This window comes from Moschus berezovskii, chromosome 17, assembly GCF_049115385.1.
Source record: "Moschus berezovskii isolate FMDL1 chromosome 17, NW_MosBer_1.0, whole genome shotgun sequence".
Classification (NCBI taxonomy): Eukaryota; Metazoa; Chordata; class Mammalia; order Artiodactyla; family Moschidae; genus Moschus; species Moschus berezovskii.
Genome location: NC_142476.1, coordinates 37,498,072 through 37,516,521, shown reverse-complemented (window position 1 = coordinate 37,516,521; position 18,450 = coordinate 37,498,072). Strand labels below are relative to the sequence as shown.

The 18,450-nt window shown below is 44.2% G+C and overlaps 1 protein-coding gene across 1 annotated transcript; it reads right to left on the bottom strand.

The window, feature by feature from the left end:
• Positions 1-528: 528 nt before the first annotated feature.
• On the bottom strand, positions 529-18,450 carry CFAP107 (cilia and flagella associated protein 107). Its single transcript, XM_055419242.2, has 4 exons — positions 17,914-18,450; positions 11,962-12,075; positions 2,606-2,783; positions 529-788 (listed from the first exon to the last, which is right to left on the bottom strand). The coding sequence occupies exons 1-4, from the start codon at positions 18,025-18,027 to the stop codon at positions 604-606; spliced, it is 591 nt and encodes a 196-aa protein (XP_055275217.1). The 5' UTR covers positions 18,028-18,450; the 3' UTR covers positions 529-603.

The window sequence follows — 18,450 nt, the reverse complement described above, 5'->3', positions numbered from 1 at the left end:
CACCTCTGTGAGCCTGCCCCCCGACATCACCCTTTCACTTCAGTATTTGTGTAACACCCCTTTCCTGCTGGACTGAAGGCTCTGAGGCCAGAGGCTGGCTTGACCATGGTTCAGGGGAGGTTTGTGGGATGAATGGAAGGTGGAGGAGGCATGACGAGGCCACCTGGCTCCCGCTCAGCTGTCCCTTGTGTCTTCACCACATCCTTCCTCTGTTCCCTATTCTCCCTTCAGTCATTTATTCAACAAACTTTACTGCTTGGAGGGTAAGTAGCAAGTTGTGAGAATTTTGGTATCATGTTACTTCTCTGGGCCCCAGTTTTCGCTTGTGTGAAATGAGGGAACTGAAGGGTCCTTCCATTTCTCCTGACATACAAGTGTCTCTTCTGCACACATGTGATACTTTATGTCAAAGGATTTATTTGTGGGATGAAAAAGAAAGGAACCTGTAGGTTTGGAGGAAGGACGGGAACCATAAAACAGACCATGATTTCAAAGGCCCCTCAGGTGAGCCTGATTTAAAACTCTGAGTACATTTGCAGCTGCCTGTTGTCTGGCAGGTGGTCTCCAGGTGGCCCCACCTGTGCTGTGATGGGGTGACAGATCTCAGAAGTGTGGGATAGGCTGCAGGCGAGGGGGAGGCACCGGAATCGCATGCTCCCTCCGGGACATGGCACCTGCTGGTGGTCTGGGGTAGGAGAAAGTGTAAATGCTCTCTCTGAGGGTGGCCTCTGGTGGTGGGAGCCATTTCTGCTTCAACTGTTCGTAGAGTCCATAGTTTGTAGGGGGACCTGCAAGACAAACCAGAATCCGGGTGAACAAGGCTTAGAGGAGGAGGCCAGCATCCTCGGGACAGGAGAATGAATGGTTGGACTCTGGAGGTTCCCCAGGCTGCTGGACCAAGCACCTGGATTGTCAGTGCACCCGAAGGGAGATAGAGTAGCAGTATTTGTGTTCTCATTCGTGTCCAACTCTTTGCAACCCCATGCACTGTAGCCCACCAGGCTCCTCTGTTCACAGAATTTCCCAGGCAAGACTACTATAGGGGGTTGCCATTTCCTTCTCCCAGGGATCTTCCCAACCCAAGGATTGAACTCAGGTCAGAGGTTTACAAGAAAGTGCTGGTCCTGCCAACCCCTGAAGTTCTCAGTGTGTGGCTTGCCTCCTGTTACTCAGGAGGGACCAGACATTGCCGGAGACCTTGGACAATTCGGCTCGATGACTTGATTGAGCATGGCCCCATCACCTCCTGGGTACTCACTGACCCGGCCCAGTTGGGAAGAGCATGCGCTTGGGAGAGTGATCTGCAGAAGAAACTCTTACAGAGAAACGCACTGTAACAAGCAGTTCACCCTCTACCCTATATCCCTTCATATCCAAGGGTAGAAGTGCAGAAAGATAAGAGCAAAGTGTGCTGGGAGCTTGCAATGGATGTCAGATCAAGTCACTCTCCCGGGAAATCGGAGCAGTCTTGTTTCTGCAGGAAGGACACAATCCACGCTCTGGTGAGCCCCTACCTGGACCTCCTCTACCCGTGACGTGAAGCTTTTTCACTTGCTATGCCCTCCCTCCCCGGGAACACTCTTCCTCCCAGTTCCTGCATAACTCGCTCCTTCTCAACTCAGATCTCCTTTACAAAGACTGTACCGTGTTATCCCACCCAAATGAGAATCAACATACCTGCCTCACTTTCTCCCCGTTACCCGTTGGTTTTCTTTTCTATGTACCACATATCCCAGTCCAATATGATAGTGTTTACTAGATCTTAGGTTGTCTTATTCACCAATAATATCTTCTTTTTTGTAAATTAATTTATTTAATTGAAGGCTAATTACTTTACAGTATTGTAGTGGTTTTTGCCATACATTCACAAGAATCAGCCATGTGTATATATGTCCCCCTCGATAAAATCTTCTATGTCTCTTCACTGGGGTATAAATTCCCTGGGGGCAGGAATTCCTCCCTCTTTGTCACTGCTGTGTCCCCAGGTGCTTAAATAGGGCAGGCACCTGGGGAAAACTCAGTCGGTGTTGATGAAGTAGATGCTGATCTGAGTGTGCAGCGATGCTGCTCTCTGTCACCTGTGCTCCAGGTAAACATGCTGCTGCAGGTGAGGGCTTCATCACACAGCAACATCATCCAGCATCACAGGGAGAGGGTGGGTTACCCGGAGGGTAAATAGGACTCTTCCTTTACCTTCTCATTCTAATGCTCTGCTGGAGTCAGAGTCACCTGCTTGGGTCCTCCCACTAAGGTGGGCACACCTCAGCCCTATGTGCTTATGAACCCCTTGCTGCTGCTGCTGCTGCTAAGTCACTTCAGTCGTGTCCGACTCTGTGCAGCCCACCAGGCTCCCCCATCCCTGGGATTCTCCAGGCAAGAACACTGGAGTGGGTTGCCATCTCCTTCTCCAATGCATGAAAGTGAAAAGTGAAAATGAAACCGCTCAGTCCTGTCTGACCCTTAGCGACCCCATGGACTGCAGCCTACCAGGCGCCTCTGTCCATGGGAGTTTCCAGGCAAGAGTACTGGAGTGGGGTGCCATTTTCTTCTCCATATGAACCCCTTAGAGCCCAGTAAAGGGGACGATCCCGAAAGATAAAAATACCGAGTAGAGGGAAGTCGGCCTTCTCTGGGAGCCACAGCAGCTTATGTCTGTTCCACGTGCGGAGCTCCGGCAAGCCTGGGTGATAGTTATGCCGGGTGTAATGGTCGTCGTAGGTGCTGATCAGATAGCGCTGTGAGGGCTCCTGGTGGTGGGTGATCAGGTGTTTGTATGGGAGCCCCTGGAAGGACAGACACAGTGCACATGTTACCAGTCGGAGCAAGGCATTCATCTGGCTGTGGCTGGAGGCAGAGCTGCCCGCTATGGAGTCTGTGGTGCTGATGCAGAGGGTCCCCGCTACGGAGATGTGTCTGCCTGAGCCCTGGGGAGCATCAGTGGGAGACACACTTGTCTGCCCCACCCCCAAACAGCTCACCTTCAAAGACACACCCCAGTTCGGCTGCAGTCAGGTCTCTGTATGAGGGGCCCCCAGCCAAGTCAACTCACCCTGAAAATGACTAAGGGGACACATTGAAAAAAAAAGTCAAGACACCCAGTTGACCAGGAAGAGCCTGTGCTATCTCATTGCACGCCCTTGTGATCTGAAATTACCCTCTTTGATTTGCCTTGAGTCTCATCTGTCCAAGTGTCTATTTCCAAAGTGAAGGATGCTATACGATGAGCCTGACATCTGTACCTTCTATTTCCATCAGTTACTATGGGAAGAGTCAGAGAATGCTCCATAAATTGCCTTCTCCTGCAAAGGATCTAAGTCTCCCTCAGCTGGAAACTCAGAGAGTGATTTCTTCGGTGGGGAGAAATTACAGGGAGAAGAAAGCCTGACACTGTGTTCTCCTGACACTGGGACATTTGCCTGAATCACTGCTTTTCCTAAGAAAATCCTCTTGGCCCTAAAAGGGAATCCTAGGGACCTGGCCTGATTTACAGGGGAGGATAACGTGGATTCCCATGCTCCTCCTCTTGTCTGCAGCAGACGGGGAGGTCCATGTCTGCTATGGCCTAAATACACTGGCTATACCCAGTATTTCAAATGGTGGCTCCATTAACCAGTCAGATCACAATGCCAGAGGAAGTCAAGGGGGATGGGCACAGATGTTAAGCCGGAGTTCCTAAGATCCACATCACCAGATCTGGATGTCTGAAGTATATTTCCGAGGTCAGGGAAAGCAAGTTCCCATCAACCAAGGGTCCCCATCAACCAAGGGAAGTTCTGAAGAGGCAACACAGCAGGAAGAAGAGAAGCCAGGAGGGATTTTCTTACTGTTTCTCTTGGTTTGGGGCACAGTCCTGCCTTCTTGATCATGTACACAAGATTTTTGTTTCAGTCAGAAAAAGTTGGCTTAAAAATCAACATTCAGAAAATTAAGATTATGGCATCTGGTCCCATCACCTCAAGGCAAATAGGTGAGAGAAAAGTGGAAGCAGTGACAGATTTTATTTTCTTGGGCTCCAAAATCACTGTGGATAATGACTGCACCCACGAAATTTAAAGATACTTGCTTACTGGAAGGAAAGCTATGACAAACCTAGACAGAGTATTAGAAAGCAGAGACATCACTTTGCTGACAAAGGCCCATATAGTCAAAGGTGTGGTTTTTCCAGTAGTCATGTACGGATGTGAAAGTTGGACCATAAAGAAGGCTGAGTGCTGAAGAATTGATGCTTTGAATTGTGGTGCTGGAGAAGACTCTTGAGAGCAAGGATATCCAACCAGTCAATCCTTAAGGAAACCAACCCAGAATACACATTGGAAGGACTGACGCTGAAGTTGAAGCTCCAATACCTTGGCCACCTGATGCGCAGAGCCCACTCATTGGAAAAGAGCCTGATTCTGGGAAAGATTGAAGGCAAAAGGAGAAGAGGGTGGCAGAGGCTGAGATGGTTAGATAGCATCACTGACTCAATGAACGTGAATCTAAGCAAACTCCTGGAGACAGTGAAGGACAGGGAAGCCTGTCATGCTGCAGTCTATGGGGTCACAAAGAGTTGGACATATTTTAGCAACTGAGCAACAATAACAACTGCAAGTTGACACAGAGAGGACTGCCTTTGTTTTTTGTTTGTTTGTTTCTTATTGCTCTAGGTCTTCATTGCTGTGCATAAGCTTTCTCTACCTGCAGCGAGAAAGGGCTACTCTTTGTTGCAGTGCACAGGCTTCTCTTTGCAGTGGCTTCCCTTGTTGCACAACATGGGTTCTAGAGCACACTGGCTTCAATAGTGACAGCATGAGGGCTCAGGAGTTGTGACACACAGGCTTAAGAGCCCCATGGCATGTGGAACTTCGCGAATTCCAAGGATCTAATCTGTGTTCCTTGCATTGGCAGGTGGATACTTATCCATTGTACCACCAGGGAAGTCTGAGACAACTGCCTTTGAAAGAAGAGATTATCACTTACAATTCGTAAGAGAAGGGGTATGTCACATCTCACAGGGCCACATGGAAGGCACCAGGGTGAGTCAGGAGACAGGAGTGAAGAGAGCATGGTCCAGAGTCTTCATTCTGGTTTCTGTGAAATGAAAATATCTCCTGCCATATTAATTAACAGAAGATATCACAGCCATCAATGATTTCTGCCTTCCAAATAAGGGCTCTCAAAAGGCTCTCAAAACTGATCGAGTAGATATTGCCACCACCACCACCTCCCCTCCCCGCCACGGTGATTCCTGAGGAGTTCAGGGGGATGCCAGAAACAAGGGAAACAAGAAAACAGGATTGACCCCAGATAGCTGAGGTGCATATGAAAGGAATGGATTCAATGAGCCAAGAGGTTTGCATCTTCCCATACATAGAATGCTTAATTCCTTAACTTGATACTTGATCTCTGATATTCAGACTGCCTGCTCCCTTTGTTGCAAATTTGAATATAGCCTTACTTGCCTCCTGCTTGCTTGGAGCAGTTTTCCCAGAGCTACTGAGATGCTGTCTCCCGGGTTCAGAGTCCTAAACATTTCCACCAAATAAAATAACTCTTAACTTTCAGGTTGTGACTATATTTTTTAGTAGACAGTTCCAACAGAGTATGGGCAAGGCAGGGTGGATAAGTTTGAGAGGTGTAGGATTGCAAAGTTCCAAAGATTCCAGGGTATATCTGGTTGTCAGTGCCTGGCTCTGGAGTGGGGGATGTTGGCCTGGCACGTGAGCCTTAGATAAAGGAGGTGGTTGGAGGGACGGGCTGTGAATTGGTTAGTTTGCATCTGAAAGGCAGATGGCAGGCAAGTTGTGTATTATCCCTAGGAATTAGCCCTGGGGAGGGAGAGCCTCCCCAGGATTAGCAAGGTCCCTAAAATATCGAAGTATCATTAAATACAGAAAATTTTAAAACATGATTAATACATCTGCCAAGGGGATAAAATAAACAGGGTGACAATATACATCCTTAACGTACTCCTTTCTCGATTTGGAACCAGTCTGTAGTTTCATGCCCAGTTCGTTTATGTTGCTTCCTGACCTGCATACAGGTTTCTCAAGAGGCAGGTCAGGTGGTCTGGTATTCTCATCTCTTGAAGAATTTTCCACAGTTTGTTGTGATCCACACAGTCAAAGGCTTTGGCAGAGTCATTAAAGCAGAAATAGATGCTTTTCTGGAACTCTTTTGCTTTTTTGATGATCCAGTGGATGTTGTCAATTTGCTACCTGGTTGCTCTGCCTTTTCTAAAACCAGCTTGACTATCTGGAAGTTCACAATTCACATACTGTTGAAGCCTGGCTTGGAGAATTTTGAGCATGACTGTATAGCGTGTGAGATGAGTGCAACTGTGTGGTGAGCATTCTTTGGCATTGCCTTTCTTTGGGATTGGAATGAAAACTGACCTTTTCCAGTCCTGTGGCCACTGCTGAGTTTTCCAAATTTATCGGTGAAGGAGGAAACAGACAGAACAGGCTCCATCTTGAAAGCAGGACTCCATCTTGGTCCGGACTGTGGACTTTGAGCTATATGTCCAGTATCTATGGAAACGACATACCAACTGGAAAACCAGGCCCCCCGGATGGAAGAACCCCAGGGCTCATACCTAGACTCTCCATTGCCTAAAAGAATACTCTAATCATCTGTGTAACCAAATAGAATCATACATTCCATTATGCTTATTGGGTTATGACCACAGGCATATTGATAATTGTCCACTGTTAACTATCTAGGTTTAAGGCATATGAATCACGGGTTTAACTTTGATTGTATCTTTCTCTTCCTTCGTTCAGACTAGTTTCAGGGAATTTGGGGAGGTGGGTTTGGGCACATACACTTAGGGTATATAAGGTTTTCACAAAAACTGGTCAGGGTCCTTGGCTAAGAGGAGACTCTGCCTTGGGCCCGCCGGTGTAATAAACTGCACTTCACTATCTGCATTGTCCTTCTGAGTGAGTTTGTTTCCCAGAACGCATTGCTACAACACCAGCATACTGAATGCAGCACTTTCACAGCATCCTCTTTTAGGATTTGAAATAGCTCAACTGGAATTCCATCACCTCCACTAGCTTTGTTCATAGTGATATTTCCTAAGGCCCACTTGAATTCACATTCCAGGATGTAAGGCCTACTTGACTTCGCATTCCAGGATGTCTGGCTCTAGGTGAGTGATCACACCATCGTGATTATCTGGGTCATGAAGTTCTTTTTTGTATAGTTCTTCAGTGTATTCTTGCCACCTCTGCTTAATATCTTCAACTTCTATTAAGTCCGTACCGTTTCTGTCCTTTATTGAGCCCATCTTTGCAAGAAATATTCCCTTGGTATCTCTAACTTTCTTGAAGAGATCTCTAGTCTTTCCCATTCTATTGTTTTCCTCTATTTCTTTGCACTGATCCCTGAGGAAGGCTTTCTTATCTCTCCTTGCTATTCTTTGAAACTCTGCATTCAAATGGGTATATCTTTCCTATTCTCCTTTGCTTTTCACTTCTCTTCTTTTCACAGGTATTTGTAAGGCCTCCTCAGACAGCCGTTTTGCTTTTTTGCTTATCTTTTCCTTGGGGATGGTCTTGATCCCTATCTCCTGTACAATGTCAGGAACCTCTGTCAATAGTTCATCAGGCACTCTGTCTATCAGATCTAACCCCTTAAATCTATTTCTCACTTCCACTGTATAATTGTAAGGGATTTGATTTAGGTCATATCTGAATGGTCTAGTGGTTTTCCCTACTTTATTCAATTTAATTCTGAATTTGGCAATAAGAAGTTCATGATCTGAGCCACAGTCAGCTCCCGGTCTTATTTTTGCTGACTGTATAGAGCTTCTCCATCTTTGGCTGCAAAGAACTGGACATGGAACAACAGACTGGTTCCAAATAGCAAAAGAAGTACGTCAAGGCTGTATATTGTCACCCTGCTTATTTAACTTATATGCAGAGTACATTATGAGAAACATGGGGCTAGAAGAAGCACAAGCTGGAATCAAGATTGCTGGGAGAAATATCAATAACCTCAGATATGCAGATGATGCCACCCTGATGGCAGAAAGCAATGAAGAACTAAAGAGCCTCTTGATGAAAGTGAAAGAGGAGAGTGAAAAAGCTGGCTTAAAACTCACCATTCAGAAAACAAAGATCATGGCATCTGGTCCCATGGCAAATAGATGGGGAAACAGTGGAAACAGTGACAGACTTTATTTTTTTAGGTTCCAAAATCACTGCAGATGGTGACTGCAGCCATGAAATTAAAAGACACTTACTCCTTGGAAGGAAAGTTATGACCAACCTAGACAGTATATTAAAAAGCAGAGACATTACTTTACCAATCATGGTCTGTCTAGTCAAGGCTTTGGTTTTTCCAGTGGTCATGTATCAATATGAGAGTTGGACTATAAAGAAAGCTGAGCACTGAAGAATTGGTGCTTTTGAACTGTGGTGCTGGAGAAGACTCTTGAGAGTCCCTTGGACTGCAAGGAGATCCAACCAGTCCACCCTAAAGGAAATCAGTTCTGAATATTCATTGGAAGGACTGATGCTGAAGCTGAAACTCCAATACTTTGGCCACCTGATGCAAAGAGTTGACTCATGGAAAAGACTCGGAAAGATTGAAGGCAGGAGGAGAATGGGATGACAGAGAATGAGATGGTTGGATGGCAACACCGGCTCAATGGACATGAGTTTGAGTAAACTCTGGGAGTTGGTGATGGACTGGCATGGAGGGCTGGCGTGCTGCCATCCATGGGGTCACAAAGAGTTGGACACGACTGAGCAACTGGACTGACTGACTGAAGGGTATAAAAATCCCATAGATTCATGGTCACTTTGAAAAGCTGAAGGGAAAAGAGTTAAGTGGTGTGGGAGATGGAAAAGGAGGCTGTGGCAGTGGGGGAGCACAGGATGAAGGACCCAGAAGAGCTGATAGAACTGAAGCAACCATGTTAAAATAATGCTGTGTCCAGGCACACAAGCAGACTATTTGAACAGAGTCCCTAGGAATGAATATCCCATTGCTTAGTTCTATTTTGTGTGTATGTTGGAGGAGATATCTTAATTTTAACCTGATAATATATGTGTGATTGATTATCTCTTTCATCAGGTTTGTGATGGGGAAGCAAAGTTCTTTAAAAAAGGGCACCCAATGTGTATTGAGATCTAGGCCACATACCTCATGTACACTGATTGTTAGGAGCAGGGAGCCTCAGATTGTGTGTTCTAATTTTGACTTCTTTGTATTAAAATGCAACTAGGAATAAATCTACCTTATGACCCAGCAATCCCACTATTGGGCATAAACCCTGAGAAAACCACAATTCTAAAAGACACATGTATCCCTAAAGTTCATTGCAACACTATTTGCAATAGCCAAGACATGGAAGCAGCCTAGCTGTCCATCAAGAGATGGATGGATAAAGAAGATGTGGTACATATACAATGGAATATTACACTGCCATAAAAAAGAATAAATTTGAGTCAGTTCCAGTGAGGTGGATAAAACTAGAGCCTGCTTTATAGAGTAAAGTCAGAAAGAGAAAAACAAATATAGTATATTAACATGTATATACATAATCTAGAATATATATAATACACACACATATACAACACATATATGGCAAATGGGAATATATATAACACATGTAGAGCATATTAACACATATTTATGGGAGGGAGGTTTCAGAGGGAGGGACATACGTATCTACGGCTGATTCATGTTGAGGTTTGACAGAAAACAACAAAATTCTGTAAAGCAATTATCCTTCAATTAACAAATAAAAATTTTAAAAATAAAGCGAAAAGCAAATATAACATATTAACACATATATAAGGAATCTAGAAAAATAGTATTAATGAGCCTATTTGCAGAGAAGGAATGGAGACACAGAGAATGGACATGTGGACACAGTGAGGGAAGGAGAGGGTAGGACAAATAGAGCAAGTAGCATTGACCTATGTACACTATCATGTGTTTTAAAATAGACAGCTGGTGGGAAGTTGCTATGTAACACAGGGAGCCCAGTCTGGCACTCTGTAATGACCTAGAGAGGTAGGATGAGGGGATGAGAGGGAGGCTCAGGAGGGAAGGGATACATGTATGATTATGGCTGATTCACGTTGTTGTATGGCATAAACCAACACAACACTGTAAAATAAACAAATAAATATAAGAACTACAAAAATAAAATAAAATTGTATTTGTGTCTTCAGGGCACACTAATGCTAGTGGTTGGCAGCCCCATGCACCAGTATGGTCTAGGAATGCCAGTGGGCCAGGGATGCTAATACAGAACTGAAAATCTGACACTGTTTATCCTAACATGAATTTCCAGATGCAGAAGTTGTCATTGCTGTTGTTCAGTCACTAAGTTGTGTCCAGCTCTTTGCTACCCCATGCACTGCAGCACACCAAGCTTCCCTGTCCTTCACTATCTCCTGGAGTTTGCTCAAACTCATGTCCATTGAGTCAGTGATTCTATCCAGCCATCTCATCCTCTGCCACTCTCTTCCCCTTTTTCCTTCAATCTTTCCCAGCATCAGGGTCTTTTCCAGTGAGTCAGATCTTCTCATCAGGTGGCCAAAGTATTAGAGATTCAGCATCAGTCCTTACTGTGAATGAATATTCAGGGTGGATTTCCTTTAGGATTGCCTCATTTGATCTCCTTTCAGTCCAAGGTAGATGAACAGTCAGCTCTTGCAGATGATAAAACAAAATCTGAGGAGCCTCCTTGCTTGACTGTTTGATTTGCTGACCAGCCCCTGCTCAGTGCCTTACCGACAAACTACAGATTTTAGATGAGACACTCACCACCCTCGGGCACATTTTATCTGAAAATGAGTGTGTTGAGCTGGACAATCCCTTGGGTCCCTTCCAGTTCTAAAATGCTCCATCCTGGTAAATATCCATCCCTCACCCAGAACTTAAGCAGAGGTAGGGTTATGTGGGAGTCTGGCAGGCTACGGATCATGGGGTTGCATAAGAGTCGGACACGACATAGTGACTAAACAACAGCAACAACGATAGGGTTATGTAGGGTAGAAGTGAGGGGACAGACATCACCTCTATAAGCAGCAGACTGGCAGAAGAAGAACTTGGGGTAGCACCAAGATTGTAGTGAGAAAAGGGCATACTTGTGCACCCAGCGGGTGAAGGCTTATAGGCTTATTCTCCCCAGACTGAGCCTAGTGGGTGGCACCCACAAGGGTTGATATAAGAGGAGGCTTTCTCTCCTGTTTCTGTAAGGACCAGGATTTCTGAGCTTCCAACACTGTCTCACCTAATTTAATAAATGTCTCAAATGTGTGGTCTTGAGCCTGGAAGGCAGATTCTGAGGCTGCAGTGCCCTGCTCCCTGCTCTGGAGGCCTGGAACTCAACCACACTCACAAGTAGGCACTCAACAAGTGAGAGCAAACTGAATGGCCCTTGACTTTTCATACGAAACAACAGGATACTTGGCCATCAGTGATATTATACAAACACTGTCTATGCAAACATCATCACTATTCACTTTTGGAGTGCCTTGTGTGATTCCTGACTACATTCATCCTAACTCAACATCTACTTTTGTTTGTTTCACAAATCCTTTGCCTACCTCCTATTGGAAGGGTGTGGAAGGATGAGGGAAATGGCCCAGAAAAAGTGCTGGGATACCCAGCGAGGGAAAAGCCACCCGCTTGAGATCAGGTGGACATCTCCCCACCCAGTGAATAAGGGTAAATGATATCAGCAGCCTCCCCGCACCGCACTTGGTTGCCGCTGCTGCTAAGTCGCTTCAGTCATGTCCGACTCTGTGCAACCCCATAGACGGCAGCCCACCAGGCTCCCCTGTCCCTGGGATTCTCCAGGAAAGAACACCGGAGTGGGTTGCCGCTGGGAGGGTATTAATGAGACCACTCCTGTGTCCCCAAGAGAGAACTGAGCCTAGAAAGAGTCTGGTTGTTTAGTGTCTCCTGAGCACTGGGAGGGGGCCAGGCAGAGTGTGGGGCCCTAAGCCCTCTTACCTCAACTCTCCTCTTGCTGTACCACCTGGAGATCTGGTCAGGTCTGTGGCTTGGGAAGGGGACGTACTCTTTTCTGTAAATGGTCTGGGGGGTTTTTTCAGTGGCTTTTGTGAACTGGAAAAAAAAAATGTTTCTTTTCAGGGCAGTTTCTGTGATGCCCCTTCTCAAACTTACGCTGCATCCCCTCAGTTCCCAACCATTGGAAGCTTGGCAGAGAAAGGGTAAATAGGCATCCTGTACAATGTGGACTTGATTGTACCCCTTCCCTTTCAGTACTTGAAAAGGAGTGCATTCAGGGACTTGGCACTCCAGTCCAAGACCCCTTGGGAAAGCTGTTTGGTGTCACGTGGTCTCTCACAGTCTACACCTGTTCCCTTTCTCTCTTCTCACTCCCTGCCCCTCCTCCCTCCTGCTTGACTTTTCCCTTTCTTTTTCTTCTTTGTTTCTCACTCTTCCCAGCTCTATGCTTGCTTTCTTCTGAAAATGAAATTGTTAGAAGCTCAGTTGTGTCCAACTCCTTGCAACCCCATGGACTGTAGCCCACAAGGCTCCTCTCTCCATGGAATTCTCCAGGCAAGAATACTGGAGTGGCCAGGGCCACCATGCCTTCCATGGTGTCCAGGGATTTACCCAACTCATCCTAGGATGGCATTGGCCCATCTCAGTAGAGTGAAAACAGCCTCTGCACTGGTTTTGTGTCTACAAGAGACACTGGGCACCTTCAAGCTTCTCCTTGGACTCACAAAAGAGGTGGCCCAAGCCCTCTGGAGCCCCACCATCATAGTTGAAATAGAAACACAGAGAGAGAGTTTCTGTTGATGAGTGGGCTTGGAAGCTGACTGCTAGTAACACCAGAGAGGCGCCCTTTGAATTCCAACCATCAGTAGCACCCTGTTCAGGATGCATCATCTAAACAACAATCAAAACAAAAATACAAACACAATCATCAGCAGACAGGATTACCACCTCACTCAGCCTTGCCCATCAGAGGAAAAATAAACAAACAAACATAACTCAGCACAAATCTCACCTTATACAAACCACTGGACCAAACTCAGGAGGGCAGAAACCAAAAGAAAGATAGAATTCAACCTTGAAGGCTGGGAAAGGAGAACTCAAACACAATAAGTTAAAAAACAAATAATGAAAATGCAGAGAAATACTACACAAATGAAGGAACAAATTAGAAACACAGAAGTCCAGATAAATGAAGAGGAAATAGGCAAACAACCTGAAAAATAATCCAGAATAATGATAGTAAAGATGATCAAAAACCTTGAAAACAAAATGGAGAAAATCCAAGAATCAATCAACAAAGATCTAGAAGAATTAAAGAATAAACATACAGAGACAAACAACACAATTACTGAAATTAAAACTAATCTGGAAGGAATCAATAGCAGAATATCTGAAGCAGAAGGACAAATTGGTGAGCTGAAAGATAAAATGGTGGAAATAACTTCTGAAGAGCAAAATAAAGTAAAAAGAATGAAAAGAACTGAGGATAGTCTCAGAGACCTCTGGGACAATATCAAACACACCAAAATTCAAATTATAGAGGTCCCAGAAGAAGAAGAAGAGAAAAAGAAAGGGTATGAGACAATTTTTGAAGAGATTATGGTTGAAATTTTCCCCAACATGGAACAGGAAACAGTCAATCAAGTCCAAGAGGCTCAAGGAGTCCCATACAGGATAAACCCAAGGACAAACACACCAAGATACATACTAATCAAACTAACAAGGACTAAACACAAAGAAAGAATATTGAAAGCAGCAAAGGAAAAACAACATGTAACACACAAGGGAAACCCCATACGTTTAACAGCTGATCATTCAGCAGAAACTTCAGGCCAGAAGGGAATGACAGGATATATTTAAACTACTGAAAGGGAAAAATCTACCACCAAGATTACTGTACCCAGCAAAAGTATCATTCAAAATTGATGGAGAAATAAAAAGCTTTACAGATAAGCAAAAGTTAAGAGAATTCAGTACTACCAAGCCAACTTTACAACAAATGTTAAAGGGACTTATATAGTAAAGAAATACAAGAGAAGGAAAAGGACCTACAAAATCAACCCTAAAACAATTTAAAAAATGGCAATAGGAACATATATATCAATAATTACTTTAAATGTAAATGGATTAAATGTTCCAACCAAAAGACACAGACTGGCTGAATGAATACAAAACAAGACCCATATTTATGCTGTCTACAAGAAACCCACTTCAGACCTAAAGACACATATAGACTGAAAGTGAGAGGATGGAAAAATATATTCCAAGCAAATGGGAAGCAAAAGAAAACTGGAGTAGCAATCCTCACATCAGACAAAATAGACCTTAAAATAAAGAAGATTACAAGAGATAAGGAGGGATCAAGGGATCAATCCAAGAAGAAGACATAACAATGGTAAATATCTATGCACCCAACACAGAAGCACCTCAATACATAAGACAAACACTAAAAGAAATAAAAGGAGAAATTGACAGTAACACATTAATAGTAGGTGACTTTAACACCCCACTTGCACCAATGGACAGATCGTCAAAACAGAAAATTAATAAGCAAACACAAGTCTTAAATGATACATTAGATGAGATGGATCTCATTAATGTCGTCAGGCCATTCCATCCAAATGCAGAGGAATACATCTTCTTCTCAAGTGCACATGGAACATTCTCCAAGATAGACCACATCTCAGGTCACAAATCAAACCTCAGTAAATCTAAGAAAATTGAAATTGTATCAAGCATCTTCTCTGACCACAATGTTATGAAACTAGATATCAATTACAAGAAGAAAACTGTAAGAAACACAAACACATGGAGATTAAACAATACGTTTCTAAATAAGCAACAGGTTACTGAAGTAATCAAAAGGGAAATCAAAAAATTTTCTAAAAATAAATGACAATAAAAATATAACAACTCAAAACCTATAGGGTGCAGCAAAAGCAGTTCTAAGAGGGAAGTTTATAGTAATACAATCCTACCTCAAGAAACAAGAAAAACATCAAATAGATGTCGGGAGCCGGCAAGAGAGACCCCGCCCATGACAAGGAGCCGGCAAGAGAGACCCCGCCCATGACAAGGTCTTGGTTCGAGGAGCTGGCACACAAGGCTGTCCAGACCTCCGGGGATTTCTTGGGGCTGCCCCATCATCTACTCCCGGGCCTCTGTCTTTTCTTCTTCTGATGCTTGGTAGTCCTCTGTGCTTTCTAAGAATTCTTCTGACTCCTGCTCAAATATCCCCCGTGAAGCCTTTGCATGGCAGCAATAAAGGCCCTGAGGGTGTATGGGCCCTATAAACAGGCCAGGAATGAAGAAAATATTTTTACACAGAACATCCTACCCCTTCTGGCCCTGTTGGGGTTATAAATGTAAATTTAGAATTTAAAAGGCTCAGGACTGTACAAAGCGCCCCTGGCATAAAACTAAGTCTGCTAACAATAGGCCTAAACACTCCACAAGCAAAATAGATACAGAGCCTTTCACGAGTTTAGAAGGGCCCCTTAGGGTGAGATCTGGAGGGAGCTCATGAGACTCTTGACCCTCAAGTTCACATACCAGTGCTTGCTGATATGTCTCCCTGCCCCATGTCTATGGTGTGCCTGGGAGTACACTAGAAGAAAACAGAGATAAAGGTTGATGACAAAATGAATAAGCATATAGTATTAGTGTAAAAAATTGTCTCTGCAGATGTATGGGGGTAGAGCCCAAAACCAGATACCATGCTACAAAGGGAGTCACAAAGTCTGCCCAGAACTGAGGCTCCCAAGATAAGGCTTGTTAATAGTTTTTACAGTTGACTAACTTTTATACAGTTAAAGCCATTTTTCATGGCTTGTGGCCTTGATGTCTTAAGAGCCCATTGTTTTAGAGTTATGCATGAAGGTACTGACTGTTCTGGAAGATGGTTTATGACTGCATTCCTGACACAATTTTATCAAGACAATCCCTCCTCCCTTTTTAGAATTGTTGGTTTTAGGGTATATAAGCACTGATGTAGAAAAATAAAGCAGTCTTGATTCTGCACTCAACCAAGACTCGACTCGCTATTTTTCTTCGCCGACGCCGCTCATCCTGAGGGTATCCATGGACTCTGCTGAGGCTGGACCCCAGCAAATAGACAACCTAACTTTACACCTAAAACAGTTGGAAGAAGAAGAAGAACAACAACAACAACAACAAAATGAACCCAAAATTAGTACAAGAAAAGAAATCATAAAGATATGAGCAGAAATACATGAAAAAGAAATGAAAGAAACAACAGTAAAGATTAATAAAACTAAAAGCTGTTTCTTTGAGAAGATAAATAAAATTGACAAACTTTTAGCCAGACTCATCACTAACTGTTGACCACTGCTGCTTTCCAAGCTCTTCCTAGCCTGAAATATGAACTATCCACTTTTTCCTGTTTGAGCTCTGAGTTAGCAAAACAGAGACCAATCCCTCAGGCAGCTTCCAGACAAGTTACAGTGTTGCTCCACTCCCTCTGTGTTCCAAGGAGGGAACTGGGAGTTGGGCCACTGCTTCTCCCACACTGTACCATGCTGTGCTGGGGTAGGAATGGGGGGAGGGCAGGTAAAAACACCATGGAGTTTCCTACTATTTTGAATGTGGCTTTTTCTAAAATGGGCATTTAATTTTTTTGCTATAGACCTTTGTTTTCCAGAGCTCCTATATATTTGTTTCAATTAGGCTAATAGTTGCTTTTTAAGTGTTTCCGTGGGAAAACAAGGGACCTGGAACTTCTTAGTCTGCCATCTTTCTGAAATTGCTCCAACTCTGCTCTCTTTATGCAGTCTCCTCTCAGTGTAGGATCAGTCCATAATATCCCCAGGTACTGCTTTGCCTACAGGAGCCCAATGGGATTGTTTAACCAGTCTTTCTTGCTCTTGGATTGCACACACACCTACTCCACAAACAAAAACAAGCGCAGTCAAGCTAAAAATTGTCAAAAGCCATGTCTGACCAGAAGGGTGACAAATGCTAAAGTTCCCACATGAAAAGAGCCTTTTCTAGTTCTCGGAAGTCACTATTAACCTTCCCCCCACTTACACGAAAGTTGCCAATTCTGTCTCACCCTCTTTCCCTTGCCTATTTTCCAAGAAGATATGAAGATGTCTAGATGTCTCTGCAGAAACATATGTGGGTCAGTCTTGATTGCCACAAATGAAGATACTCAATTTTATGCAGGTCAATTTAGGCAAAGTATTTTGAGATGGTCTTTAAGATACATGGGAACACCAAAAGCACACTTGTTCTGTTTTGAAAGTGAAAGGTAAAATGCACAGGCAGGGCAAAGTTGTGGAACAGGTGCCAGAGAGCAGCAGTTCATCCCTGGACATCAAGACAAGGAATGTCAAGCCTGCCTTGGCAGGTAATACATCTGGAAGGACCAACCCAGGGAGAGTAGATGTTCTTCAAATCAAGATGCAGCTGAATTAGGAACAGAGAACGTTGGATGCCTAGAAACACTCCACTGACTATAGAACTTCAAGGCACAACCTTATTGACACCTGTACTACGATGTTTTCAAGATATAAATGGGGACTTTGATGGCTGCTTGAATGTAACTCTTTTGTGTTAGGGAGTCTCTCTGCACACAGTTCCTAATGCCACCTTCTTAAGATCCAAGTATTTGTGGCCCTTGATTTAGAAATAATAATAACCTCGGGTGGTAGAGTGGTAAAGAATCTGCTTGCTAATGCAGGAGACAAGGGATGGATCTCGGAGTCGGGACGATCCCTTGGAGTAGGAAATGGCAACCTGCTCCATTCTTACCTGGAAAATTCCATGGACAGAGGAACCTGGCGAGCTAAAATTCATGGGGTCGCAGAGAGTTGGACATGACTGAGTGACTGAGCACACACGCACACAATGGCCTCACTCATCCTCCCTGCCAGGTCTCCTTCTGAGCCCTCCGTCCACCTTCTTTCTTCTTACCTTCCTCCTCTCCTCTGTCCAGTTTCCAGTGAGCACTCTGGTTGAATACTTGGTCTCAATCTTCCAGCTTGGCGTGGAGAATGACTGTGGACTTATGACAGTAAAAAACTGCATTTGTCCCAAGCTTCTTTGACTTGACACAGTTTTAAGTTTTGGGGGTGGGAGATGTTGTGAAGCTGCTGAGTTTGGGGTGCCTTTTTTTCTTTTCAGCAGTCAGAATGTAGATGACACCCAGCTAAATTTGCAGGATTAAAGGGCCCTGAGAGTCCACTTTCAGCCTTCAGAAAGAGGTGATGTGATCTTGGATTCCCTACTGTTGACAATCTCCATGGTGATAGACTGTGAGTATAAATACTCTCCTTAAGGGGGCAGCTGATTCCTCAGAAGCAAAATTGACGTTAAAAATGCAAATCAAACCAACAGCAATCACCACAAAAGCAGAAGGGCCAGAAGGACCTGGTTTCCATGTCATGAAACTTCCTGGTTACCAAGAGGTATCATGCATGCTGCATTTTTATACCTAGATGAACTGAGATG